The 18934-nt window shown below is 40.1% G+C and overlaps 1 protein-coding gene across 1 annotated transcript in view; it reads left to right on the top strand.

Annotated features, from left to right (window-relative positions):
* gnai2b (guanine nucleotide binding protein (G protein), alpha inhibiting activity polypeptide 2b) overlaps nucleotides 1-18934 on the top strand; it is a 49264-nt gene that overhangs the window by 26831 nt on the left and 3499 nt on the right. The window contains exons 3-6 of the mRNA XM_008408709.3: nucleotides 1954-2095; nucleotides 13169-13329; nucleotides 15559-15687; nucleotides 17887-18016. Of these exons, the coding sequence (XP_008406931.1) occupies nucleotides 1954-2095; nucleotides 13169-13329; nucleotides 15559-15687; nucleotides 17887-18016 (562 nt within the window). The remainder of the gene's footprint in view (nucleotides 1-1953; nucleotides 2096-13168; nucleotides 13330-15558; nucleotides 15688-17886; nucleotides 18017-18934) is intronic.

The following is an 18934-nucleotide window of genomic DNA, read 5'->3' as shown; positions in this document are numbered from 1 at the left end:
AGGGCTAACCAGGCATCGAATCCACTTATTATGAACTCCAAGTGGAAACAGTCCATTGTTTTTGAAATAATTTAATTAATACATTCAGACACGCGGATAAATCACCATGTGAGACACACATGACATCCATCTGTTACACACAGAAATAGCCTGTAGGAAGCTAGAAAAACCACAGACCTGACATCTTAAAACAAATGAGATCCCATTATAACTTACCTCTGGTCATCATTAATCACTTCAGTTTATTCCATCAAGCAGCTTCCCTTTAGAATCAACAGAATATTATCTGAGATTGCTTTTTCAGCACTTTGTTGTGCAGTCTGATGTATCTGATGGGAAATGTCTATGTGCGTGTGGAAAGGCAAACACTTCCCTTATTCTTTGCTTACAATTACAATGCTGCAAGGGATGGACTCAGCGTACTGCATCAGCTGAATGCTGCAGAGATGATGCAGTTCAGCTTATGTGTTTACCAAACTGCTGCACGTCTTCTTCTACGTCAACCTAAGACTTGGTTTCTACACTCTGCAGTTTTATCTCAATGTTTTTTCTTGGTCTGCTTGAGCAATAAGGACAATATTTTCCGACTTTCTTCCTCATCCCACCATCATCTGTTTGTTTATTCATCAGCACATCCATCCATTCACTATCTATTCCTCCCTCCCTCACATTATTTGCTGTCTCCACTTTGTATAATCAGATTGCTCCACACATATCTTCCATAAATTTAGAGTTAAGGTTTGTGTCTATACTTTAACCAAATACTAATTAGAACGCAAAATGTGAAACGCAATACGTTTCACAGTTTGACGTGGGAAGCGTAATTAACTTGATGAGAAATGTTACAAAGCGTGCAGAATACCTTTTGATTGCAGAGCTGAAAACATGAGTTTTACTGCTGTCATTGTATTCAATCTATAACTGTATAACTGTACTGTGCATCTGCTTTAGATACTTTATTTTGCTTGTCACCTCAGAAATGAAATTTGCTGGTGAGGTGAGAGCTCTCTCTCTGTACTCTCATGTTCTTCCAGCACCTGTTTTACTCTTTTTCTCCCCAACAGTGTAATCGTATACCTGTGAGGTCGGTTGCTGAGTCTTTATTGACCCTCAAGCAGAGTACTAGTGTGCATCGTTGGCCTTTTTAATGTGATACTGCTGTGACACATTATTGACTGCTTGCATGGATGGTTACCCACCTTTTACTACACTCATTTCCATTTTATGTTGTTAGAATCGATACTAAAATTGTGGATGCACTAAATCATTGGCTGTTTGACCAGCCACAGCAATTGAACTCTTCTAGACGTATCGGAGTGTGTGCCACAGGTTTGTTAAAGTCATGTTCAATTAGACGCTGATATACATGGTACAGCCACACCTGCTTTGTGTGAAATTCATTTTGGCTTTAAATGCAGAACCCCTTACAATTTCTGCCCCCTCTGCCTCTGACAAAGATGTGTGATAAAACCATAACGTAGATGATTGTCATGGAGACTTTGTGACTCCAAGACTCCACTCTCTGGTGCAGCTCTCTAAAAGTGAGAAGTTGAGAATGTCCTATCTTGTTTAATCTAATCCTCACTGTGTGTGGAGGCAAGATAAACATTGTTTGACAAGATGAACATTTTTTATCTGTCCATCCTTCCTTCCATCTTTTCATCCTTTATTCTTTTCTTCCTTTCTTTTTTCCTTCCTTGGAAGCTACATATTTAAAATCTGACCAGATCATTTCATTTTGAAAATGTAAATGAAAATGTGTGTGAATCCTTATTTCTGCCAGATGTATTTGTGCCAACATAGTCAGAAGACTATTTCTGCAGAGCAGCAAAGACGGTGTGAGGCCTCGATTTAGAAAAGCAACCGCAGTGTGTTTACATTGTGGACTTTTGAATTTCTCTATTATTTTCCACAGATAAAAATGCTTCATGTTTTTTTTTCCTGATATTTTAGGATCATCCACGAAGACGGCTACTCAGAAGATGAGTGTAAGCAGTACAGAGCCGTTGTTTACAGTAACACCATCCAGTCGATTATGGCCATTGTTAAAGCCATGGCCAGCCTCAAGATAGACTACAGTGACCCTGCCAGAACGGTAAGACACACAAACACAAGGCACCGATTAAAGTCCAATATTTGTCAAAAATTTAAATTATTTCATTTTTTAGCAAACGCTCCATTGTTAACAGCCGGGCTGAAAGCAAGCAGTTCTAATTATAATTAGTAAACCCTTTCGTGAAGCTGTTGCTCTTAAGTAACAAGCCAAAGAGCAACAAGCTGTTGCTCTTTGGCTTCAACAAACACTGTTTTATCCACACCATCTTGCAGTTCTGTATCTAATTCAGACTTTAAAGCTCACAATATGCTTTCCCTGACCAATTTCACCGGTGTGTAGCCTTGCTTCAAACCCCCACTCCTTTCCAAGCTTAGCTGCATGCTCCACTTATTTTCACGGTAAAATAACATTTACTCCCTGACTTAGACCTACCCCAGTGCAACTTGGTGAGCAAAGATTATTTTAAGGCTACGATGCCTCTGGGAAGCAGGTCTGTTTCTCACACCCTCCTGGCAATTCTTGCTCAGTCAATAACACCGGGAAGCTGCACCGGTAAAACAAACGTAGGATCATGTGGTTTCCAGCACGCATCTGTTTCACAGCAGCCTTTTTTTTTGTCTGAAGAAACATTGATGTGGTGGAAACTGGAACATGGTGTGATCCTTCTCTGATGTATCACTGCAACCTGCAGGGAAGTAGTGTCTGCCCTACTGAATTCATCATCCCCTCCATCTTTGATCTGCTCTCTCTAAGAGCTGTAATAGACACATTGGAGTCTGAAACTTATAAATACGTGAAGCTACTGCAGAAATAGTTCCTGATGGGTCTTCTGGAAGGGGGGAGTTGGGTTTGTTCAAAAGTGCTAATGGATGCTGTCTGTAGCATCAGCAGCTGAATTAATTTGATAGCCTGCTTAGTTTACCCAGCTGTAGCACGAAGAGTTCAGACATGATCGCATTATTAAATTTTGCATCATTAGAGCAATGAATTATAATTTTATGACTATCCATGACCTCCTGTCATTGTCAGGTCTACCTGTCAGTACTGGTGTGTGTCTCACGGGTGTTAATGACTCTGACGTCACTCATTCGTTTGAGGGTTTGAAGTAGTCTTTAGGTTTCACCACCGTGTGATTTTACAGCCTGGAGTTTTGAGTAAATGACTAAACTGAAGGAGAACTTGATGACTGTGTTTATGTCACTGGGGTTGGACATTTGTCCATAACTCACAGTCCTGCATGCTGAAAATGACAGGTTTGTCCTGCCATGCATGCCTGAGGACTCATTAATTTGTTAGTTGTGGTGAAGCAACAAAAAAGAAGTCTACCGTATTTTCCGCACTATAAGGCGCACCGGATTATAAGGCGCACCTTCAATGAATGGCCTATTTTAAAACGTTTTTCATATATAAGGTGCACCACATTATAAGGCGCATAGAATAGATGCCTAAGTTTGGGTTGCCAATTTGTTACGTACTCTATTATTACACATCCACATTTGTAAAGAAGTGGTATTCGAGTAGTTTATATAGTAGTCTGCCCCAGTCATTGTTTTACTCACGGTGTTGGTGTTGCGATATTGTGCCCAACTGCTTTCTGGGTAACACAGATCAACCGACACGCTGTCGCCGCAGTCTCTCTCTCTCTTCCCTCGCTCCTCTGCCCCCTGGCTTTAAATGTATTATCAAACTTTATTAACAAACCAGCGTTCTGACAACTATCCCAGCATGCACCGCGCACTTCTTCTTCTACGGGGGAAAATTAAGTCGCGCAGCTGCTTACCGTAGTTGCTAGACCTGTTGTCGCTCAATATTGGTCCATATATAAGGCGCACTGGATTATAAGGCGCACTGTCTGCTTTTGAGGAAATTGAAGGTTTTTAGGTGCGCCTTATAGTGCGGAAAATACGGTAACTTTATTCTGCTTCCTCCATTTTGCAGCCAAACCCAAGTGGTACAAATGAGGCAATATTTATGTTTATTGAGCTTTTCACCAGTTGTCTTTTCAAAGTGCTTTACAGAGAAATAAATAAAATCAGGAAAACAAAATAGCCTCAGAAATACTAAAGAGGAGTCAGGAAACATGAACAGATGCTACTATAAATGTTTTACTGAAGCAATAAGTAAAATTATTATTATAAGATCCAGTTACAGTTTGTGTGTTGTGATAAAATAATGTTTGTTAGATAAATACCCAAATACCAAGATCCATTTATTTTATTTTATTTATTTATTTTTTTTGCATGTTTTTGCAAAGTGCTTTTTGCATCATTCCTGTTCAGGGGAAGGAAAGAGAGAGGGAGATGGGGGTGGTTCTCCCTGAAAAAGGAGATTATGACAATAAAGACAACTAAAACATTTCTGAAGAAATTTAAATGGGGCCTGCCAAAGTGTGCCCGTCTGATGCTACAAATTAGCATCAATGCTAAAGTAAGCTGCAATGTTCTCAATAGCATGCGGAGAGTCACAAACATGTTCAGTAACATGGACTTACTCCATTCTGTATGTTAAAATTAGTTTACAAGTTAAAATGAGCCAAATTGCTAACATTAGCCTAAATACTGTCACTAGCATGTTGTTTTACATTTTCTTCCTCCATTCAGTATACTAAGTGTGACTAATAAATAAGAAAAATAGATAAAAGCTATTTTTAGGGAAAAGGCTAATGCTAATGGGGAGCAGTGAAATGCTAATATTTGTGCTAATGTTAATATACTGCCTTTCTGCACAGTGTATTAACCAACAAAAGAGATGTAACTTCTATCATGAATATAGATTAGCCAAAAACCCTATAAATTACAATGAAATACTGCTACTTTTACTAGCCGCCAGAAGTAAGACCCATAATCTTACTTCACTCTCATGAAGGTGGATAGAATGTTCAGTTCCAATGGTATCAATGACATCAGCAGTGATGTCATCACTCTATGATATCACAAGGGAATTTCTCTCTTGAATGTAGCTGGCAGACAGGATTTTCTCTGATCTGCTCCACAGTTCTATCGCGACAGATCACCCTTCAGAGCACGTTCGACGTTCAGAGAAGCAAGAAGTTACTAGAATACAAATATGAAGCAACAACAGATTGTTTGCGAGCATGAAGCTTTTCCAGCTAAGCTTTCATGGGTCGACATGGTAGACCTCAACATCCAAGTCGACTACGACGCTGTCATTTTCCCTGTTGAAGATGACAGCCCCATTGAGCCGGAAGTTGAATCAGAGATCCAGGGGGAATCAAGTCCTTCCGGCAACTTTGAGAGTCCAACATCTTTAGAAGTCAAGCAGGAAACAACACCCTCTGCTGGCTTCAAGATCACCCCCTCAGTGGAAGACGTGGCAGAGACTAGCCAACACGTCAAAGATTTGACAAAGCAGGTAGACGATCTTAAAACAGAACTGCAGAGAAAGAATTTTGAACTCCATCAGGAAAGAGACAGAAGGATTACATGTCAGACTGAAGTCAAATCCCAGCAGGAGGAGATTCAAAGACTGCAAAAACTGTTAGAAAAAGAACGTCACCAGCAAGTCAAACGTGAACAAGTTTCTTGCTCTACCAAAGTTGCAACTGACAAGAACGTTCTTCGACAGCTGGAATACTTCAAGTGGGAGGCTGCAAAATACGCCTCCCACAATAAAGGTCTGATTGAAGTAATGATGGAAGAATACCGAGTGAGACTCAAATATGAGGAGCAGCTCAAAAGTCACTCTGAGCAAGCTTCCAAATTTAAGGCTCAGGAGGAAATGGTGAAAGCTCTACAGGGTCAGGTTGCGGACCTGAAGGTGGAGTTAAAACTTGCTCTAGAAAACAACCATCTTAGAGTCTCCACCCAACCAGAGGTCCCCCTGCAAAGAGAAGGCTCCCCACAAACAGAGGAGACCAAGGATAGACAGACCTCCAATCAACCAGGGAGGTCCGAAGAAAGACAGACTTCCAATCAACCAGGGAAGTCTGAGGAAAGATGGGCCTCCAATCAACCAGGGAGGTCTGAAGAAAGACAGACCTCCAAACAACCAGGGAGGTCCGAGGAAATATGGTCCGAGGAAAGATGGACCTCCAATCAACCAGGGAGGTCCGAAGAAATATGGTCCGAAGAAATATGGACCTCCAATCAACCAGGGAGGTCCGAAGAAAGACGGACCTCCAATCAACCAGGGAGGTCCGAAGAAAGACAGACCTCCAATCAACCAGGGAGGTCCGAGGAAATATGGACCTCCAATCAACCAGGGAGGTCCGAAGAAAGACAGACATCCATGCAATCAACCTCCACTGGTTGCATGGAGGGTCTTCATGTTGGCGTTGGCAGGAAGGCCAAGAAGCTAAGCCCGGCTCGGCCTTTAAAGCGACCCACACCCAGGTGGCACTAACCTAGGTCATTATCCAAGCCCAGGTTTTGCTAACACTTTGCATTATGAAAATTTGAGGCTTTGCCATATTTGTGTTTAACATTCATCATCATCATTTTAACTGTTTAACAAGTTCCTTATTCATCCATCATCTAACGTACTTATGTACGTTAGATGATGGATTAATATTTGTTAAACAGTTGACAATAAAATACGAAACAGAGAATTTGTGAAAATTCATTTGGCTCTGCTACTGTATAGAAACAACCAATAAGAACCAAAAGACAAACTTTTGGTTCTGATAGGTTTCTAATGTGTTGAATGTGTCTCAGCATATTCAACACAGACTACTAGTGTACTGCAGCTATGCAATTGGCAGAAAAACAACCTAACATTATATCATCATTATTTATAGAATAATTTAGAAAACAAAATTCTATACAGGCTGGTCAAAACTATTTCGACCCAAATTAGAATTTTGCATTGATTTCCTTTCATTTTAGTAGCTGCGGTTTTGCCTAACCCAGACATTTTCCCTAACCCAAACCAATACTAGTCTATTCCTAACATTAACTAAACCTTAATTCACATCTTACCTCTAAAAATTACCCCTGACCCAAAGTAATGAATCCATCATATTAGGACAACACTTTGGTCCTAATATGGTGGACCTAATATGACACTGGACATATAATGGTGCGTTCACACCAAACACATTTTGACCGCCAGGCGCATCTGGTTTACATTCAAACTCTATGTGGAGGCGCGTCGAAGGCCATTGTGGTGCTCTTCGAGCGTCTAGCGCGGCGCCATTTGAACCGTTCGAAGCATTTGACACGACCAGATCAGTGGCGCAAAAAGTGGGTATGCAGCGCATGCAATGCAAAGGGGCGCAGCACCAGAGGGGGCATCAAAACCCCATCTGGGGGGTAGGGGCGCCGATTTATGTTTTCGCATCCACCTGAATAATGTGTAGTTGCACCACTGGTTCCTATGGTAACAACAGGGTTCCTATGGTAACAATGAGTGATGTCATCATTGATGACATCACTCTTTGATGCATCAAAGGAATCTCTCTCTTGAGTGTAGCACACAGACTGTTTTTTCAGACCTGTTCCTTATAAGTTCACTTGTAGGTTCCTGTGACTTTTAAGTTATGAATCTTCTACAGGAGCATTACAATTATTTGAAGGCACAGAATCAGCCTAGTAGGTTCACATTCTCAGGTGAGAGACTCACCTGGTATAAAGTTAATTTTTTGGTACTGGAATTGCACCGAGAATAAATTACTTTAATCAAAGCATGTCATGAATATACATGCATATATTCCATCTTAAGTACATAGCCTAATAGTTTTTTGTTGCTTTTTCCATCACTAGATGATATAACCTAAACAGCACTATTCAGAGATCCAATGAGTTTATAGCAGCAGCCCTGATGCCAACATCTCCAGAAAACATATTAAAGATTGTAGCATGTGTTACACACATCAGGGCTGGTGTCAGTGTTACAGATGTTGATTTTCCTGTAAAAAGTCTAGAACAGGTAGGAGTGATGAGGCAGAAACAAATCTGTGCTTCACTAATCCTCCTGGAATCTGTTCTGGTTAAATATTTAAGATTTCCAAACACCACTATATCTGATCTTTCTTCAAAATAATCATTGTGTCCACCATATTTTCTTTGTCATTCTAGACAATATACTTATTTCTGTAATAAACAGTTTTAGATCCTTTAATACAAAGGTATCTTCGCCACACACTTAAGTCTCAGAATAACCCCCATCTGCTACTGCATAAAAAATATGCAATATATTTGGGGGTGGGGGGTTTCCCTGAACACCAACATTTTCACAGAAAGACACAATACAGCTAAACAGATTCGACTCATGTAAAGAAAAAACAATCTAAACATGTCAATAATACTTTCCAAAAACTTCCAGAACCATTTTATTTCAAAGCTGATAACTGACGGTGTATTAAGCAATCTGTACATATAAACAGATCGCAATTCAGCTCCTGCACAGTAGGTTTATACCTCAGCTAACTAGAACCGCCGTCGCTCTTTTTCCTCCCAGGGCCCGATGGTTCAGTTACTATGACAATGGTAAATAAAACACTAAAGGAAAAGGTCTAGTAACGGAGTGTTCCACCATGTCTGTAGTTCTAAAGAGCAGCTCTGAGGGGCAGACAAAAGTCTATGTCTATTTTGAGTGGCACTGTTTTGTGTCAGACTTTTGTTTTGAGTTGAATTTGGCTCGTTTTGTGTTAACTATGTCGCCACAGTTACTCGAAATGCCAACAAAAGCAATCGCTCCCCACATGGGATCGAGCCACACATTTTTTATGTATATATTGTGAAGGGGACATGCAGCGGTAAGAGCCGCATTAACGGTACTAGGAAGAGGCAGTTACTTTGAGGTGTAGAACAATAGGTGCCTGCCTATGCACTGCCATGGCAGGGCCCAATTCCGAAACATTATAAATTCAAGATTCCCCCTAGAAAACTTGCCAGGCCTGGTAGTTGGTCATGTTTTGGGGTTGAAAATGTTAAAGGTTTACAGAGAAAGTGCGTTCTAGCTATAGATTGCACAGTTGGACTTACCCAGGAGAACATGTGCAATACTTCCATGCTGATATGGTTCATCACCGAAGAGCAGCAACTGAAGATTTTACCAGGTCCATCCCCATAGTTGTATGACTGAACTGGTTCACTACCACATAATTGCTAAACCTGATGCACAATAAAACTGACGTCTATAAGCTTCGCACATGTGGTTCTTACTCACGGTCCGAAATAAAAATAATAATAAAGTCAGTGGGTAATTGTTTATGTCTCGAAATTTTTCAACCTTCATACTAAGGATTTTAATTCCCACTCAAAAATTCAGAGAAATAATAATTTTATGTAAGCAAACTGAATAGTCACAGGAAATGTGTATTCTTCCCACAATGCATTGTGAGACCTGTCACTGCGCCTGTTTGTGAAACTACTCACTGCCTCTCTCTGGGCCCCGTTGCTATGGTAATTAATTATCTGCACCTGGGCTGGCTCTCTCTGTCAGACAGTATGCTGGAGACAGAGTTTCTATACTTGAGAGACACCCAGCGACGTATCAAGGACCCTGACAAGAAACCATAAACCCTAGCAAAATTTTGAAAACATTTTACGGGAGCAGGCATGTGTATCTATGTCATGACAGACTTTTAGACCAACAGGGCGATATTTGTGCCTGTGAGGGGCAGTTAAAAGAGTTTTGGAGTCAGAAATCCACTGTGCTGTTAGTATGTTTCAGAGAGAAAGTTTACTGATTCTGTGAGACACTCAGCCTCAATTTTTCTCGTTTTTATCAATTTATGTCATCATTTTAACTCAGAATCCCACTAAAAGCAATAGCTCGCTTCTCGGGATCAAGCTGAACGTTTTGATACCACTTTTGTGGGGGTGGACGCAGCAGTTCGGGCTGCATTAACGGTGACGGAAGAAAAATAAATGAACTACTAGAAAATTCCTGCAGAAATTTTACGGGGCCTGTCAAAGTGTGCCCGTCGGATTTTTAATATAGCGTTCTGATGCAAAAATGAGCAATAATGCTAAAGAAATCTTTAGATAAGATGACGGGTGTATCTACAAACTGAAGTTTGAATGAAATTTCTACATGAATTTATGATGACACAATTATTGCTCAAGAATAGGGTATTTTTAGGATCTCGCTCCATTAAAATGAATGGGGTTTTTGGGGGTCTTCAGACCCAATTTGTGTTGCCGTGGTAACTCCGAATCCCACCAGAAACAATATCTCCCCTCCTGTGATCGAGCTGCAATTTGTGATACCACATTTGTGGGTGGGCACGCAGCGGTTCAGGCCGCATTAACGGTGACGGAAGAAAAATAAATAATAATCTAGAGGCATTCTATTAGGTGAAGAACAATAGGTGCCTGCCATGCAATGCATGGAGGCAGTGATTGACTTGCAAGTCAATCACTGTTCTCCCTATGCATTGCTATGGGCAGGCCCCAATTAAGCACTACACAGTTCTGACATTGCAACCAAAGTATAATTATTACTTCTCTTAATTATATTAAAGAATATTCCTAATTATGATTCATTTACCAAAGCTCACCCTTTTTATTATACATATACAACTCAAGCTTGCTAAATTTCAAATAGAAAATTCACAACTTCAGGCAGAGATGCTGTTCCGCTGCATCCTGCAGACTTATTGCAACCCAGGAACAGTCGCAGTCAATCCTGACCGAACTGTGTCCTTACAGTGAAGCCAGCGTAAGCGCTCAGAAACTGATGCTGTAATCAGAAGGTTGAGGACACTGCTGTAGTGTGTGTGTGTGTGTGTGTGTGTGTGTGTGTGTGTGTGTGTGTGTGTGTGTGTGTGTGTGTGTGTTGCATTTGTTTCTCACCAACCTTTCTGTTAAATGGCTCTGTGTACGTGACGACACTCTCACACTCCTACGCGCAGCAATTAGCGCGTTAGCCTGCCTGCACTTGGATACATCGGCTCTGTTGAGAAGTGAACGCACACAAGCAGGCTCACATCGTGCGACGCCAGTTTACACAAGTGCAGAAATGTACGTGAAATCAATTTTCCACTTGGATTTTATCCATTTGGTCTGCCAAATATATAATACATATATGGAGATATATATCACAAGTGATAGACTGTATGGGTCACATACAGTCCAGCTGCTGAAGTCGAGTACATTTGCTAGACTAAATACCACCACAATAAACGAATATAGAAAAAGAAATTATCTAGAAGGTAATTAATAAAAGATATGTTAAAAGAATTAAGTAAATGGAACAACTGTTGGTAATATCCATATTGCTTCCCTGGCTGTAGCTTGAACCTGTAGATACAGTTGGATGATATTTTGCATACTGGTCAAAAGGTCTGGATATGAATGGAAAGAAGAGAAACAGTACAGGAAACATTTGGGTTCCCATCCATCTGTTGTCTTCTGTCTGTCTGAGTCCAAACGTTTGACTAGGCCACTCCCAAATGTTTATTTTGGCTTTGGACTAGGGCTGTATAAATAAATCGATTCGGCGATATATATCGATTTTTTCCGCCCTCGGAAAGTATCGATTTTTCATCCGCGAGTATCGATCCGTTAAACCACAGGGGCCCATAGCCGTAAAGCTCTTTTTAATGTCTAGTTTGTTACGGCGTAGCAGCAAGACTCCGCCTCCCTCAGTCTCACTTTCAACTTGAGCTTAAAGTGCACATTATAAACTACACACCAGTTTTTAAATTGTGTTAATAGGCCAAGTATAACCTTATGCTAAAATTAGTAAACCATATTTTCCGAATGTCAGAGAAATGTCAAAAGTGCCGCCATTCCCCGGCTTTTCCGATTATGTGAGAGGGAATGAGCTTCCAAATGTACAAAACAAAACATTAGATTCCTGTGTTTTTGGAAATGTAAAATCTTCAATAAATAAAGATGGGCTGTATTTTGTTGTTGAGAAACAAAGTAAAGTTGCGCAAGTAACCGTGAAAGAGAAGCGGAAAGGAGTAGCGGAAAAGAGTAGCGGCGCGAACGGAGCAGCTGCAAAAGCAGTGAGATCTCGAAATTAATGCAAATTTCAACTGGTAGCATTCACTTTGTAATTAGTTTTTAGCTTAGCGGTTTCTGTTCTGTTATACAAAGAATTACCTGAAGAATGAACATGGGTTGATAACATCCGAAGCGGGCGCGCAGCGGCGCTGTGTTTTGAGCAGGAAGACGAAGAGGAAAAACCCGCAGCCGGAATCCGCGGCGCAGTGAGGATTTCCATGATAACAATGGCTGATCGATCATTCTTATTAGCAACAGACAAAGAGTATCAGAGACTGAGAGAACGATGAGATCCTGGCAGTCTGAGAGGCAGCTACTCAGAGATCCAAGCAGGGGAATAGCGGCGCTGCGTAGCTGCAGGGAGTCGATCACTACGGGGTGAGGCGGAGCCACTACTTTAGCAGCTAGTAGTAAACAGCTTACAGCCACGGCTAACTCCGCCAGCCAAGGTAGAAAAGCCTTTTGCCCCATAGTCCAAAAGACTGCAATGTGGCTGCATTTTTACTCCAAAATGCAGTCACAGTGTCCAAAAGAAAAAACATAAGTGCAATCATTTGCATATTGAGAGTCTACAGAGGCTGATAATCTCTCCACTCTGCTCCTGGATTACCGTTTAAACTTTTGAGTTTTATGTCAAATCCACATGAATTAAATGACAGAAACTAATTCTCTCACTGCATCTTTGATTCATTTTGTCCAGCTGCAGACTGTTAGACTGTCCAATCAGAGTCAGGTATTGCGTAGTTGATGCTTTTAATCAGTTTTCAGTTAACTAAATTCAAGTCTATTGAACACAAAATGTCACTAAAATCACTGTCCTTCTAAAATCTTTCAGAAAATCGTAAAAACGCACTGAATCGTATCGCCCAACAAATATCGTGATACATATCGTATCGTGACCAGAATATCGTATATTGTATCATATCGTGAAATTATTGTATCACTAAACCCCTACTTTAGATCCAAGTGTGCTTGTTTTCACTTAAGCATAATAATAATTATAAAGCCTTGGATTTCTCCCAAAGATAATGCTTTTGTCCAGCCTTTTTCTTAATAAACAAATTATCCTTTATAAATAAATCATCCCCCACAATTTTTTTGGGGGATAATTTCATATACAAGGTTAAATTTCTTGCTTAGTACCTTAAAAATTCCCCACAAGGGAAGCTCATAATTGTCATTGCCTCTCTTGTAGGACGATGCCCAGCAGCTCTTCGCTCTCGCTGCAGCTGCGGAAGAGCAAGGCATTCTTCCTGAAGACTTGGCCAACGTGATCAGGCGGTTGTGGGCCGACAGCGGCATACAGAGTTGCTTTACGAGGTCGCGAGAATACCAGCTCAATGACTCGGCGGCGTAGTAAGTATGGACTGGTGTTTCATGTAAAAGTGATGCATCAGATAATTGCACACTGTCGTCTCTGCAAAGGAAATGTAATAATTCAGCTGGGTGTTGACCCGCCACTTTAAGTATGAAACTCTGAACATTGTGCCTGTGCAGAAACTGTTAATTAGACGTGACTGTAAGGCTTTGTGAAAATTCTCATTTTATCTTTCACCTTACATAAATAATTGGCTTTGAACTCAAGTAGTCATTTAATAATAAATAAAGTGCAGATGGAATATTCTGCCTGCACTGGACTTATAGTTTTATTGATAAATTTGTATCTTTGTTTTATTAATGACTGTTTAAACCTGCTGCCTTGGAGGAGGCGATTCGTTGGCATTGTGATGGATTCTCTTTGGAGCATTGCTGATATGAGCTGTTGTGAAAACCTGCACTAGTTCTCCGGGGGAGTAACGGAGACTGGTGAAATTGGCCAATAACTTCCATTTAGCCGTCATTTCTTCCTCTGTGGGCTTAATCTTTAATATCGAAAACTGATAAGAAGAAAAAGGTACCGTTTTCTTCATGGGTAAGAAAGAGATTAAAGTGTTTGCGTAAGGACTGATGATTCTCACATTAATACCCACAGGGGGCTCTTTTTTGCCTTTTTGAAATTAATTTATAGATTTTGTGTTAGCTTACTGAGGAATATAGCATTAGAGCAGTTATGAACAAAGAGAATATTTACCAAATTGTTTGTTTTTATTCTCTGCGGTATGCCTTTCAGGTTTTGACGCCTCATTAAATATTAAACCATAGGGCTGTGACAAGCAAGAACAGAGAGATCAATGTGAGAAATATCCATTTCTTTTTACAAAGTGTAGAGTGGCTGGACATCTAAAGTTTCAAGCTGGCTTTGGAAGATGATGCAAAACTTGTGTAAGTGGGTCAGCCAGAGCGGCATGTAGCAATGATCCTTCTACGCCCCCCTACTGACCAGCAATCTGTCAGAAATCACAGCAAATGCAAGAAATTGTAGAGGAGAACCGGCTGCAATGATAAAGAGGATACAATAAAATTATATTGATTTACTTTGCGCTTATATATATATATATTTTATTTCATTTTTTTTGTTTGTTTTTTGTTTTTTCAATGTTATTTCTGACAAGTAACAGAGGATCACAAAATGATGATGATTATTACATTGATCATCATAACATGCCAATCACATTTACAAAAAAAATAGCAAGTGACCTTTTTATCACCTTGGAAAATCTCTCTTTTCACAAGCACAACAATGATTGTAACTGTTCCTAAAATGTCAAAAAACACGTTTTATGTAGATTTAAAAATGAGAGGACTGTTCACAATTGACTGAATGAAACCCTCAGTCCGTGAAGAGTAGTTATATGTTAAAATTTCTGCTTCACGGTTGACATTTCATTTCAGCATGTCAGATACACCATTTGTACGTATAAGGCCACAATTCTTCCCCCTGAGAAATCTCGTCTAGATTTGAGAGGCAGCTGCAAAATGTATTATTGTGTGTTGCTGGTTAGAGAGCTAAGTGTTAGCAATGTGTGCGAATGAGTCAGAGCTGCATTTTTTTTGTGCAGAGCCTCGTCTTCTACAAGACTCACAAAGTGACCTGTTAGAGCATGAAAACCATTAGCAGCAACAAGCAGCTGGAGAGAAAACTGCACAATCAATTCTGCACATACTGCTGCACTCAGACAACAAAACACTCATTGCAACATTTATGCATAAGCCTGGACTGATGTTGAGAGACTGCGCCAAGATGGATGGATTTAAAAGTTTTGAAAAACTGATATGGATTGTTCTACTCATTAATTGTGTTGGTTTGCAGCACATGTGAAGGAATAAAGACAATGTTTTTTTTTGCATGTTCAGGTGTTCTGTGAACGGAGTAAAATCTGTCCGTTTCTATTGCAGCTTCACCGCAATGAACTAGCAAGAAGATAAAGTCGCAGATCAGCAACCAGTGCAATGGAGTCTTAACATGAGAAATACGTTTTATTCAATTATTACAACACTGTAGCTGCACATTCATGTGTACAAAAGCACCCACGTCTTGCTAACAAGTTAGAACTTTCAGGGTGCTTTGGATTGCAGCCTAATTGAACTTATTTCCCTGTGCGTTGTCCACCGTAAGCCTGCATGTGTTGTTTTTTTGGTTTTTTTGCTTTGCCTTATGTGTTAGAAATTGTGTTGAGCTCCTGATCGCTTTTTTTTGTCTCTTAGTTACCTGAATGATCTGGAGAGGATAGCAAAAGCAGATTACATCCCCACCCAGCAGGATGTGCTGCGCACTCGGGTTAAGACAACCGGCATCGTTGAGACTCACTTCACCTTCAAGGAATTGCACTTCAAGTAAGATCACAGCACAGTGACCTGATTGGTGAATGCAAAAAAGACAGACAAAATCAATAATGACACAGTGCTTCTCAGATTGTAAAAGCAGATTGACACACTTAGGGAAACTTTGTAGTTGAGAGGATTTGTTGCAGCCAAGTGCTGCTGATCATATGCACCTGATTCTATCATCATCATCATCATCATCATCATCATCATCATCATCATCATCATCATCATCATCATCATCATCATCGAGTCCATCATCCAAAGTGATAACATAAACACAAGTTTTGATAGATTTTATTGGGATTCTATACCAGCACAAAGTAGTACGAATTTGTGAAGTGAAAGGAAACTGACACAGAGTTTTTAAAGTAATTTAAAAGGGGAAATCAAAATGTGAATTTTGTGAACTGTAGTTGTCTTCTCCACACTTTTTCTATCGTTTGCAGCCGGTAGGACTCTTGGTGTATCTTCGGAGACTGAAATGCTTGCCTGTTCTTTGAGTCTCTGTAAACAGATATTTTATCATTTTTGCCACATATTTTCAGTTGGCATCAGGTTTGGACTTTGACCAACACATTCTAATACATAAAAAAAATTGCTTTGACTTACCCTTTCCAACGCTAGCTTTATTTTAAGCGCTGTGCTTGAAAGGGAACCGCCGCCCAACTCCCTTGTGGTTTGCATCCTATAATAGGATTTCTTCAACAATTGGCCTGTATTTAGAGCCATCCATCTTCCTATCAGCCTCGACCAGCTTTCCTGCCCCAACTGTAGATAAACATCCCTCATATTACAATGTTACCACCCCCATGTTTAATCATGGGGTTGGTGATGTAGAGAATTTGTTTTTCTCCATGCATAGTGCATGAACACACAAGATACCCTCAGATGTTTTTCCTCCATCTCAGAGTAGAATTGTGTCATATACTTCTTCATGTTCCAAAATATTTCAATTTAGATTTACACAACTATAGCTCCTAGGTGACTTTTGAGTCGGGTTATGCAACTGGTTACACTGGACTTTATTCAGGTATATTTTTCTGACAAATTCACAATAAAGCAAACTACTTTGAGTCAAAGTAAAATAATGAAAAATTCAGATCAGATGCACTGCAGTTTGCCAATAGGGTATGAATACTTTTGCTGTATTTGTGTGATTGAGAGTGTGCACATTGTTTACACATTTGGCCAGAAAATACAACGGTCCTGTTATTAATAGCATTCGAAGTGGCGGTCCACGCTGGTGTAAAATGGGCAACTCCACTACTTAAAAGCCGAATTATGACAGAAATTAAAAGCTCAACCATCATTATCGCTCTCAGAGCAGAGTAAATAAATCTGATTCTGCCCACGTCGCTCTTGTTCAATAAAACAAGAGCACTATTGAGTGGTAACATTTAGTAGGTTCTGCATGACGCACTGCTTTTGGTCTTACATAAAATATGCTGTGACCCTGGTGAAGCACTTATGTGTGGGTTAGTAATGGATGTATAGGGACGCCCCTTATAGAGGACAGGAAGTGGTTGAGATACTGGAGAATGGAGGGAAAGGTATAGAAGGATATTACATCTACTACAATATTTTGCTGATTTACGATGATTTTCCGCCGCTGAAGTGAATTCATAAAAAAAGGCAGCACCAGCTAAAGGTCTCTGGTGTGACCAGCCTCCTGATAAACTCTGACATTTACCCATCGTCTCAGTCTCGGTACTCACCCTGAATAGTACACGGAGACAATCGATAGCAGGAAGCAGGCTTTTTATAGTTTGGTTCCTTTTCCGTCAATTACCGCAGACAGCAAAGACTGGGAAAGGGAGTTGGTTTACACGGGTTTGCGTGAACGGTTTTATTAGATTTCACCAGCTTTGTTTACACTTCAGAACAACCATAAGAATGAGACCAACGTCCTAAACAAAGAGGAGTTTTTGCCATCGACTTTTATACTCAGCTCTTCCATTTAACGCCTTACTCAATATAAAGCAGTTTTTGTCTCCCTTCTCCATCCCTTCTTTCTACCACACATCTGATAGACATATTTCCACTTCCTCACCACTTCTCCTCTTAAAGCAACCTCATGAAAGCATGATCAGACTAACTTCCTCCTTCAGTCCCCCCCTTAAGCTTCTCTTCAGTGTTTTTTTTCTGTATTAACCACATCTTACACAAGCGGACAATTTATTCTTTTTTTCCTGAAATTTTTCCTTGCAGAATGTTTGATGTGGGAGGCCAGCGGTCAGAGAGAAAGAAGTGGATTCACTGCTTTGAAGGAGTAACAGCCATTATCTTTTGTGTTGCACTAAGTGCATATGACCTGGTGCTGGCTGAGGATGAAGAGATGGTAAGAAAACCCCCCCAATCCTCTGGTCTCTACTCTATTTACAAACCTGCTCTTTATCTGGTGTCGGCTCAATCTTAGACTCTGCTGGACTGTAATGCATCATGGGCAGAAATCTGGATTGTAACCTGAGAACATCTAATCCCAGGTTGTAAAATAGGCTCATTGAACTTTAATCTGAAGTGCAAATATGTAGTACACATTTTAATAGCTTTTTTCTGAGTGACTTGGAAAGGTTTGGGGAAAGACTTCGACAAAATCTCTGCTCTGTTGATCCATGTTTAAATTATTACATGAAGCAACCCTGCCCCCTGGTGGAAGCTTAGAGGCATTGCTGCAATCACGTTGTTCTGCTCTAAAGGTGCATTTCAAAACGTTAGAACATCATTGGACTTTTATTTGAGTAATTCACTTCAACAAGGGACACTAGGATATTTTAAGGATTCACTGCACACATTTAGTATATTTCAAGATTTTTTTTCAAGTTAATGTTGATGATTACAGTTTACACATAATGAAAAACCCAAATTCATTGTCCGACAATATTAGAATACTATATGAGTTAAAATAGAAAAGGATTTCTCATGCAAAAAAAAATGTTGCATTATGTCCTACGCAGTGAGGGATAAGACAGCACCCTCAGACAGAGGCCAATTTTAATGCTTTTTCTTGCAAAGTAAAATTTCCTTTGAGGTATGCTTGATAATATACAGCAATTTTTACAATTACTTAAGGTAAGATTATTACTTATGTGCCTGGAAAATACGTAACACCGCCCCTGTAAAAGGTTTCAATTTGAAGCAAGACCCACTTTTGGATTAAATAACTCATTTATTTACTTTGCTTTACATCACACTTAAGTTTGCACTTACCTTATGAATGCTTAACCCAAAATGTCTTTTAGCACTACTAAAAGCTACC

Source organism: Poecilia reticulata, chromosome 5 (assembly GCF_904066995.2).
Source record: "Poecilia reticulata chromosome 5, P_reticulata-male-v2, whole genome shotgun sequence".
NCBI lineage: Eukaryota > Metazoa > Chordata > Actinopteri > Cyprinodontiformes > Poeciliidae > Poecilia > Poecilia reticulata.
The sequence above is the reverse complement of the archived record's forward strand: the minus strand, read 5'-3'. Positions and strand labels throughout refer to the sequence as shown.